The 11,109-nt window shown below is 45.8% G+C and overlaps 1 protein-coding gene across 7 annotated transcripts in view; it reads right to left on the reverse strand.

Annotated features, from left to right (window-relative positions):
* Nucleotides 1-9,437, reverse strand: part of VAV2 (vav guanine nucleotide exchange factor 2) — a 453,394-nt gene extending 443,957 nt beyond the window's left edge. For all 7 annotated transcript variants that reach the window (XM_043987096.1, XM_043987093.1, XM_043987091.1 and 4 more), the window contains exon 1: nucleotides 9,234-9,437. In XM_043987096.1, the coding sequence (XP_043843031.1) occupies nucleotides 9,234-9,437 (204 nt within the window). The remainder of the gene's footprint in view (nucleotides 1-9,233) is intronic.
* Between the last annotated feature and the right edge of the window lie 1,672 nt (nucleotides 9,438-11,109).

The raw sequence follows: 11,109 nt of genomic DNA on the forward strand, positions 1-11,109 counted from the left end.
GGTGATTCATAGCAAGCAGGGCTGACAAATACGGGAACTACCCACAGAAAGGTCATTCTCCACTAATAATCATTCAGTGGTGACCTCTCATGTGTTCCTTCTACCAGTCAATTCTGTAGCCCTGAGAGGCAGTTAGGTGGTGCAGTGGATAAAGCACCAGCCTTGGATTCAGGAGGACCTGAGGTCAAATCTGGCCTTAGACACTTGACACTTACCAGCTGTGTGATCCTGGGCAAGTCAGTTAACCCTCATTGCCCTGTGCAAAAAAAAAAAAAAAAAGGCCATCTGCTTTTGTGTGATGCCAGCTCTCTCCTTGATCTAGCCTAAGCCTGATTCTTTGGTTGCTTTTCAGTTGTTGTTTGTTGTTTTTGTTTGTTTGTTTGTTTACAAAGATACTGCAATATCTAAGGCCAGATTTGAACTTAGATCTTCCAGACTCCAGGCCCAGCACTCTATCCACTGCCCGCCCTACCCCCCAGCTGAAATATTTTGCCTCCAAAAGGGTAGGGATTATTCCCTGAAGATATGACTCTTGATTAAATAAACCAGATGAGTTTTCATTCGCTCAACAAATATTTATTTAATCTCCTGTATGTTATGTGCCCTGTGCTAAACACTACAGGAGATACCAAGTTTATATAATGGCAAAGGCTCTGGTAGGGGAGAAAACACAAAAACTTTAATATACAATAAGATAAGAATAGGGACTTGAAGGCTTGTGATTTCATTGGTATAGAGAACTTCCAGGTGAGGAAACTCCCTCTCCCAATGCAGGTTGTCATCTTCTCTTCCTAATATAGAGAGTTGTCTAGAGCACTGAGAAGTTAAGGGACAGTCATAGGGTCACACAGCACAGGGGGACTTGCACCTAGGTCTCCCTGGTTTTGAGGCCAGCTGTCTTTACCTACATTTCTACACAATACCACATGGTAAATTCATAGTGATAATTGTTCTATCATGTCTGACTCTTTGTGACCCCATTTGGGATTTTCTGGAGTGTTTTGCCATCTCCTCCTCCAGCTCATTTTACAAGTGAGGAAACTGAGGCAAACAGGGTTAAGTGACTTGCTCAGGGTCACATAGCTAGTAAATATCTGAGGCTGCAGGAAGATGGGTCTTCCTGACTCCAGACCCAGGGCTCTATACACTGTGCCATATAGCTATCTTGTAAACATATTAAGAAGGTGCAAAAAAAACCCAAAAATTAAAATATCTCCCTTAAGGTCCAAGGGAGCAGGGCAGCTAGGTAGCACAGTAGATAAAGCACCAGCCCTGGATTCAGGAGAACCTGACTTCAAATCCAGCCTCAGACACTTGAAACTAACTGTGTGACCCTGGGCAAGTCACTTAACCCTCATTGCCCTGTGCAAAAAAAAAAAAAGGTCCAAGTGAGAGCACTGTTGTTGACTGGGGAATCGGGTAAAACATCTTAAACTACATGGCATTTGAATTGGGATTTCATGCACGGATAAGAATTCAAGAATGAGGGGAAAGAGTGTAACCCAGGTATAAATACCCATAAGCAAATTGAATGAATTAAATATTTCAAAGTAGTGGACTTAATTCATGCTATATCCTATTCTCTGGACTACAATCCTGCTAGCACTCTCATCTATGCCACCAGAATAGTGGATTTTCTCATAAGAAGCCAGGCCATGACAGGGGAACTTGTACCTCATTTTGCCCTAAACAAGACCTCCATGCCCATTCTAGACCATCTCCGCACCCCAACACACCAACCAGATACATACCTTCCCCCTTTATAGCTCTGCTCTGTATATTGTCTTTCCCTATGGTAAGCTCCTTGAGAGAAATTACTAACTTGCTTGATTGTATTTGTGTGCCCAGAACTTATCACAGGGGCTGGCATATTGTGCTCAATAAATGTTTTATCTAACTCTCTATTAAACGTTTGAAACTACTGAAGAGCCCTGCTAAAAGTTGGTAGCAGACCTGAAAGATTGCCGGCAATATCTAGCTCATGGCTGCTTTGCTCATTCAACCCCAAAGAGCTTTCAGAATCATGAGAGAACTGGTTTTTAGTAACCTAATCATTTGGGGCTTCCAAGCTCAGCAATTCAGTTGCCCCTCCACTCAATCCCTGCTGACTCAAAGGCCCTGAATGGGAAGTTGAGGGACCTGGGCTCTAATTCCAGTTCTACTACTGTGTTAATAATGGGCAAGCCTTTTCACATCCTTGGGTCTCAAGTCTTCCCATTGGTCAGGTGAGATGCCTTATCTAACCTCACAGGGAGTGCTGTGAAGATTGATGGAGATCACATATGTGAAAGTGCTCAGAAAAAATATAAAGCACGTACGAATAGTGGGGGAGCACTTTGAGAATCAATCCTAAACTGTCCATGGTAGCCCTCACTCCTTCCCTTTGGAATCAGTTTCCTCCTGCTATTTCAACCTAAAATTTATGCATGGGGGTGGGGGCAAGGGGTGATAGAGACATATAAGGGAGAGGGAGAGAGGGAGGGAGAGAGGGAGAGAGAAAAAGAAAGAAAGAGAGGGGGGAAGAAAGAAAGAGAAAAAGGGCAGACAGAGCATCTGAGAAGACTCCAGTTCAAGTCAGGTCTCAGATATTTACTAGCTGTGTGACACTGAGAAAGTCACTTAACCTGTTTACCTCAGTTTCCTCATCTGTAAAAATGGAGAAAATACTAGCACCTCCCTCCTAGAGTCATTGTGAGGATCAAATGAAGATAATTGTAAAGCATTTATCACAGTGCCTAGAACATAGTGCTATATAAATGTTAACTATCATTATTTAGAGGGAAGTGTGAAGGAAGAAATGAAACCATTAGCCAATTCTACAATGTCATATAGGAGAAGGACTGACTCTGGCTGATTTCTCTAGTATCCCTGCTCCCCAGTCTAAGTACAACACTCAGGATATGTTAAATACTCTCCTATATGTTGCATTCTCCCAACATATAGCGAGCTCCACGAGGTAAGAAGGACTGGGATTAGGCTTCATTTATTTTTCTCTCTCTCCAAGGGTGTAGCACAGAACCTTTGACTTAGTAGGTATTCAATAAATGTGTTGAGTTTAATGGAATAAATATATGTTTATTATTGTATGGAGCTACTTCAGGCCCATCAGGTAAGATACTTTGAAATATTAATCTGAACTCATTCAAGATATGTCAATATGGATTTAAGCTTGAAGAAGGGAGAAGGAAAAAAAAGGAATGACTGAGACCAGATGAAGGGTCCCCATTCACTACAAATGCTGGTTTTAAATGTAATAATCTAGTGTAAAATGTTTAAGGGAGCAATTATGAGAGGAAAATCACTGGGAACAAAATGAAGTCAAGGCATAAAATCTCAATACTGTCAGGGCAGCACACCTGGAAAACTACTGGGAAATCTAAGCAGTGATAGAGGTGGGAAGCTTTCTCCTTTAATTATGAGGAAATTGGTGGATAAGAGAGCTGTCTGGTGTGCACAGGATGGCACTCAAACTTGACAATCAGCTTACCGAGTTACAGACTCACCTTCGAAGCATCTAAAGACTTCAGGGAATAGCAGTACATGAAGACTTGTAGGATTAGCTGAGGGGTATCACAGGAAATGCCAATTTTTCCCTCCCAATTTGCAGCCCAAGAGGCTTTCAAACTAGTCAGTTAAGTTGCTTTCAAAAGGAGAAGGGAGAATTACAGAAAGATATTTAATATACTTTCATAAACCTTATGTTAGCATGCATATGTTCCACTATTACTTTTTCTCATCATTTATAAATTGCACATATGCACATACAATAAGCCCTCTGAGAAAAGGAATTGTCTAATACTTACTGAACCAGACTGTCAGAGCTGGAAGAATGTCTGAACTAGAAAAGATCACCTGCTCTTACTTCACCTTCCTTTCACCGTTTTACAGATGGGAAAACAGAGGCCCAGAAAAGAAAAGGGACTTGTATAAAGTCACAAAGCACAGCGAGGTGGTACAGTTGATAGAGCACTAGGCTTGGAATCAGGAAGACACATCTTTCAGAGTTCAAGTCCAACTCAGACACTTGCTGGCTATGTGACCCTGGACAAGTCACTTAACCCTGTTTGCCTCAGTTTCCCTCTTCTGGAAAATAAGGTGGAGAAGAACCATTCCAATGTCTTTGCCAAGAAAATCCCAAATGGGATCATGAAGAATCAGATGCCACTGCATTGACTAAACAATAACACAAACTCACAAGGAGTTAAAAAGAAGGGCTAGGGTTAAAACCTAGATCTCCCAAATCCTTTCCACTGAACACTGTCCACAGCACCTAAGGCACTTCTCATGAAACTGAGCACATGGTAAGCGCTCAGTAAATGTTTGTTGAACAAATATAGTGAACATATAAATCTCCTGCTTTTCATTGCTGTCCTCTGCCATGGTAGTGGACAGTTATTTATTTCTCTTCCAGTGCCCTCCTCTAGATACTGATATAAAAATCACTAGAGTGTAGGATGGAGCAGGGGAAGGGCTCTTCTTGGCCTGCCACAGCTCAGGGCCTCAGAAGTTGATTACAGAATTGTTCTTGCAGTTCCTAGCTCAGCTGATTACTGAGTTTCAGAAATGGAATTAAAGTTCACAAACCAGACCGAACTGCATTTGGGAAGCTGACAAGGAGATCAGGGAGGGCTCCATCAATAAACCAGAATGACCACTAAATGCCCCCCAACAATGCCCAGGCTCTTTCAGGTCAGGCTCTTCAAGGGCCAAAGTCAAGGAGGAAGCTATGGTGCAAACTCTAAACAGTAGGGCACAGAGAACTCTCTTTTCTGCTGGCTGGCTGGTCATCTCAGCCAGCACAGCAAGGCGAGCTGACAAGCCAATCTTAATTGGGTTCCACCAGGCATTTCCTGGCTTTGAATAAAAGGTGCCTCCAGGGGAAAATCCTGTCTTTACATTAAGATAAGAGAATGCCTTCCAGTCAAGCATTTGAAATAGTCTTTCTTTCCTCTCCCTCTCAAAATAGAGATAATCCCTAACCTTATTTTTGCTCTTGATTACTTGACTTTGGGCAAGTCCCCTTTAATTCTAGTGCCTTCCCTCAGCTCATAATTCTCTATTTGTCCTGTAAATAGCTTGTTTGTACATAGTTCTTTGCATGCTCTCACTTTAGATTTTGAACTCCTTGAAAGCAAGGACTGTCTTTTGCCTTTCTTTTTAACACCAACATTTAGTGCAGTGCCTGGCACATAGAAGTAGGTGCTTAATAAATGTTTACTGACTGATGGCCTTGAACTTTAGAACCTTTCTAAGATGGGCATGACCTCTATCCCTCCTCCCCTGTGACCTAATAAGAAGACTGGTGGAAAGCTGAGCTTCTTTGAGGCAGATCCTGTGGCAGTATAAGGCAGTATTATTTGCTCAAGCTTCTTCCACTGAAAAGGTCAAAGTAGCAAAGGGCATTTGGAAAGATTTGGTAAAGCCAGCTGCTTACGCCCATCAACAAAAGACAGCATCAGATATTCATTCAGTACACACTATTTGGGATGGGGGTGGGGAGGGTTAGGGGGTATGGACAGCAAGAATCATTGACTCATCTCAAATTCTGAGCTTTGCATTTTCAAATGCAGTCACGAATATTATTTTTTGCAGCTACTATTTAATTTGGGGAGAAAGATACCGCCCAAAAGTTGGCACTGCAATTAAAAAATTAGTGGAGGGGCAGCTAGGCAGCACAGTGGATAAAGCAGCAGCCCTGGATTCAGGAGTTCAAATCCGGCCTCAGACACTTAACACATAACTAGCTGTGTGACCCTGGGCAAGTTGATTAACCCCAATTACCTCACCAAAAAAAAAAAAACAAAAAAAAATTAGTGGAACAAGATTTGGGTACACGGGATATTAAGGCCTCTTTGTATCCTTACCCCCTTTATAAGGAGAGTTAATTGGTGAATTGTTAACCATAATAAAAGGAAGTTTTCACTGAAAGATTCAGAACAGTCTCCAGAAGGTTGGACATATCCCATGTGAAGGACTTCTACAGGGACAAGAACCACTCATGAAAGATGAGAAGAAATCTCCACACTGCTGAGATAGAAATAGATGATGCTAACCAAATCTGGGGCCCTGAATCCCAGAGGTATCAAGCACCAAAGCCAGAGAGTATAAAGATAATAGTATAAAGATATAGTAAAGGTATAGTAAAGATACCCTTTTCCCTTTCCCTAGGAGGGCCACAGAGTTAGCTTTATTGTCTCCTTAAGAAAGGTAGCACATGGGGCAGCTAGATGGCGAGGTGGATAGAGCACCGGCCCTGGAGTCAGGAGTACCTGAGTTCAAATCCGACCTCAGACACTTAACACTTACTAGCTGTGTGACCCTGGGCAAGTCACTTAACCCCCATTGCCTCACTAAAAAAAAAAAAAGAAAGAAAGAAGAAAGGTAGCACATATACCATTAAGATTAAAAAAGGCTAAGAGTCAGCATGACATAGTGGATGGAGAGCTGGCACTGGAGTCAGGAAGACATGGCCATGTTCAAGTGTCACCTCTGAAACATTATGGTTTTATAACACTGGGCTAGTCAGTTAACCTTTTGGTATTGTAGATCGGAGATGTCAAACTCATGCTTGAAAACACTTGACAACACATTTAGGGGGTGGCTAGGTGGCGCAGTGGATAAAGCACTGGCCCTGGATTCAGGAGTACCTGAGTTCAAATCCGGCCTCAGACACTTTACACTTACTAGCTGTGTGACCCTGGGCAAGTCACTTAACCCCCATTGCCCTGCAAAACAAAAACAAAAAACAAAACAAAACAGACAACACATTTAACAAAATAAATAAAAATATAATAGAACATAGAAAATGTTAATGTGGGTTTTCCAAGTCCCCGTTCGGACTGCTGGGTACCACAACTGCTACTTGAATTTGACATCACTGCTGTAAACAACTCTCTGAAATGAGGATTGCAGAAAAGATGCCATCCTGTATTGGCAGAGAGGATTCTTCACTGGGACCTCTTTATGCCCAGGAAATCACAGTTCCAGCTCCTGATCAGTTTAGAAAAGGATATCCAATAATGTTAAAGAAAAATCTAGTGAAAGCCAGTTGGCAATAAGAAGTAAGAGATGCCATCTTCAAAGAATAGAATTGGCTTGATTGCTTTCAAGAAGCAAAAATACAATTTACATCAAAAAAAGGATTTCACACACACACTTAAAATGTTGTTGTCATTGTCATTCAGTTGTGTCTGACTTCGATATCCCATTTGGGGTTTTCTAGGCAAAGATACTGGTCTGCCATTTCCTTCTCCAGCTCATTTGACAGATGAGGAAACTGAGGCAAACAGGGTGAAGTACTTGCTCAGGATCACACAGATAGTGTCTGAGGCCCAATATAAATTCAGGAAAACGAATCTTCCTGACTCCTAGCCCAGTACTCTATCCACTGTGACACCTTCCTGCCCCACACTTAAGTTGACCATACTGTAGATTGGGATAGCTAGGTGGTACAATGGATAGAATGCTGGGCCTGGAATCAGGAAGATCTGAGTTCAAATCCAACCTCATACACTTACTAACTGTGTGAAGCTGGACAAGTCATCTAATTCCTATTTGCCACAGTTTTTCATCTGTAAAATGGGACACACAAGTAGGAAACAGCAAACCATTCTGTATCTTTGCCAAGAAAATCCCATAAACAAAGTCCATGGGATCACATAGAGTGGGACATGAGTCCACAACATATGCCTTGTTCTAATTAAGCACTGGAGATACAAAGAAATTGGGGGGGGGGGGGATTCCAAGCTTTCAAGGAGCTCACAGTCTAACTGTGGGGCAGGTAGGGGAGAATATACAGTCCATGGGGTCATGCAGAATCAGACACAGCTGAACAACATTAAGTATATACTGGAGAGTTTATTTTGAAAAGAAAAAAAAATGCAGAGGAGAAATGACCAGTATTTGATGAACAAATCTGACTTCCTTTGTCTCTTGACCAAAAGTCTCTCTTTGCATGACAAGGCTGCAAGTAAAAAAAAAAAAAAGTGATGCCCTAATAGGTGACCCCTGCCCAGCACCACTGGCATTTTAAAACATGATAAGGGGGCGGCTAGGTGGCGCAGTGGATAGAGCACCGGCCCTGGAGTCAGGAGTACCTGAGTTCAAATCCGGCCTCAGACACTTAACACTTACTAGCTGTGTGACCCTGGGCAAGTCACTTAACCCCAATTGCCTCACTAAAAAAAATTAAAAAAAAAAACAACATGATAAGGCTGTGTATCAAAACCAACAGTGTTACTTCTCACTAAGTACAACACCCTAATCCTAATTTCTATGGTTCTACAAACCCTTACCCTAAAAAATAAACACTCTCTGCCACAGATACTTCAAACTGCTTGCCCAGCAAGGCTACAAAATTGCCTGTTGGTTGTTTTTTTTTTAATACAACCACCAAGTTACCAGGTAAGAACTACAATGTTTTTAAACACTGCTACCAAAAAAAAGAAAAGAAAAGAAAAACTGTAACAAGGCACCCCTGTAGAATGGGGTAGGGTAGGAGGGGGGTAATCCAGATATCTAGAGATAAAAGGCCTCCACCCTTCCAGATCAATTATAAACAGGCAGAAGAGCTGTTCTTAGAATACTGGAGCCAACTTTTCCCGTCACTATCCTGAAATGACTCTTCCTTAATAAAGTTCATTTGTTTAAAAAAGCAAAACCAATCCAATTCTGGAAGGCAGAGTCCATTCAGGAAGAAGGAGAGGAGGAGTTAGAGCCGAGATCCGCAAACTAGGGGAGGTGCTAAGGGAGGGCCCAGACAACTGTCAGTGACATGAAAATCCCTGTTCCTCTATTCCTTTTCTCCTCCGCTGTTCTCTTTAGTTTCTCCCCAATTTGCCCAGGCATGGTTCATGGGGGCCCGGGGGCACTTGAGGTTAATGATCTCCTGACCTTTGAGTTATGGGAACTAACAGGACAGCAAGAGTTTTAGAAGCCGAATCGTCTATTCCTCACTCCCATTTTATGCTCAGCTACATCTCTTTAAATGGGATAAAAGAGAAAGCGATGGTACCCAAGAGTGGTGGAGGAAAGAAGGAATGAGAAATATTGATAATCTAAAAGTCTTTCTCTGTCACTTAGCAGCTGTATGAACACAGGCAAGTCACTTAACCTCTTAGAGGCTCCATTTCCTGATCTATAAAATAAGAAGTGGGACTATACCGTCTATAAAATTCTTTCCAGATCTAAATCTCTCTCTCCAATCCCATCTCCCCAGGCCCAAAGCCACTTACCTGGGACATCTGTGGCCTGAAGTTGATATCTTTGAGGTCTATAGATCCAGGTGAGAGGTTGTGTAGCAGCTGACACAAGAGGACCCCATCTCTCAGCGCCTGGGCCAGGTCGAAGACCACGGCCGAGGGCCACACTACCCTGTGGTTGGGGGGCAGGACTTTGCAGTCAATGAGCCAGCGGCCGCACTGTCGCCACTCCTCCATGGTGGCGGCGCCCGACGGGCCCGCCGAAGCCAGCCGGTTCCCACTGCCTCTGACTCTGAGCCCGGCGTCGGGGGAAGGCAATAGAGTCAGTGACCGCTTCCACGGGTGCAACGCCCCAGAGTCCGGCTCGGCTCAGCTTAGGGCTCAAGACGAACCACCAGGGCCCGGAGAAAGGAAAGTGCACATGCCCAGGGCCATATCTCCCGAACTCTGGGTTGTCCCCCCCAAAAGGAGAAGAGGGACGGGGGACAGGGGGGAGACGTCAGGTTCTCTCGCCTCTCTCTTTTCCTGGAGACTCTCTCCTCCCGCAAAGTGCCTCAGTTCTTCCCCACCAGCATCCGCCCCAAGTCGATCCCCTCCCGGGCGGAGAGGCTTCAAGCCCAGGCGCTGCCTGTGGGCGGGGGGCGAGGCGATCCAGGGGAGTTCCCTGGAGGCAGCACACTTGGCAGAGCGACCACTCTCCCTCCGCACCGCGGCAGGGTAGCGTCCCCCGAGGTCTCCACGTGTGTCCAACCCCTCTGGCGCGGGAAGCTCGAGCCTCCCAGTCCTAAACTGGACTTGGGAAAGCCAAGAAAAAGTCCCCAGACTCTTCGGCCCAAGCCGGGTCCTCCCTTCACACACACAAGTCAGGGGCTTGGGGGGAGGTTCAGCTGCCCGCGCCCGCTGCTGTCCGGGGCGCGCTGAGCTCTGGAACCGGCCAAGAGCGCCGCATTCTCTGTCCGCCCGCCCGGCCGGGGCGCACACAGCTGCGGCTCCGGGCGGCCCCTTCTCGCAGCTCTCCCTCTAGGAAGTGTCCCCTCCAGAAGACAAAGAGTCCCGTCCTCCCTCTCCCCGTGCCCGCCCGGCAGCCCCCCGCCGCCGCCGGCTGCTGCTCCTTTGTTTGCCCGGCTGGCTCGCTCTCCCCGCGCCCCAGCGCTGGCTCTAGGGAGGAGGTGGCTCGACTTTCTTCTCCCGCTGCCCCAGACTCTACTCCGTGCCACTCCTCTCGCGTCCTGTCCTCTGTTCTCCCGTCCGCTCCGCTCGGCTCGGCTCAGCTCTGCTCCTCTCCGGCGCCCGCCGAGGTGCAGACTAACTACAGCTGGAGCGAGTGCAGGCTACGCGTTCCCGGAGAACCGGCGCGGAAGGGAACGCGCGCCCGGCGGACGGGAGAGAGCGCGCGCCCGGCGGACGGGAGAGAGCGCGCGCCCTTCCTCTCACTCACACTCAAACGGGCGCGCGCAAGGACGGAGCTCCTCCCTCTCTTTTCTTCACCTCCTTCCTTCTCTCCCTCCTTCTAGTCTCGGCTTTTCCTCGCAAAGGGAGAAAGTTAAAAGAGGTTTGAGCTTGTGTGTAGCCAGTCTAGAGATGCTCTTGCAAAGAAGGGAGTAGGGAGGTTGGACTGTCATTAGACCTCCCTGGACCCTGCCCCTCGTCCTTCCTGGTACCCCTTAAGGCCCGGTCTCGACTGCTCCTAAAGACCAGGATCCCTCACGAGAATCGCTTCCCTGGGCACCACGCTTAGACAAGGTTTGGGACGCGAAGGAGGATTGGGGGCGAAAGAATTCAGAGAGCATCCATCAACTTCTCTGCATTGGTCTGCTCTTTGTACAAAGGTTACTCTTCCTCCTTTTCTCCTCTCCCTCCTTGGATCAAAGGTTAGGAATCCCCCTCCCAGATGCCCACTTGCTCTGGC

Source organism: Dromiciops gliroides, chromosome 2, assembly GCF_019393635.1.
Source record: "Dromiciops gliroides isolate mDroGli1 chromosome 2, mDroGli1.pri, whole genome shotgun sequence".
In the NCBI taxonomy this organism is placed as follows: Eukaryota; Metazoa; Chordata; class Mammalia; order Microbiotheria; family Microbiotheriidae; genus Dromiciops; species Dromiciops gliroides.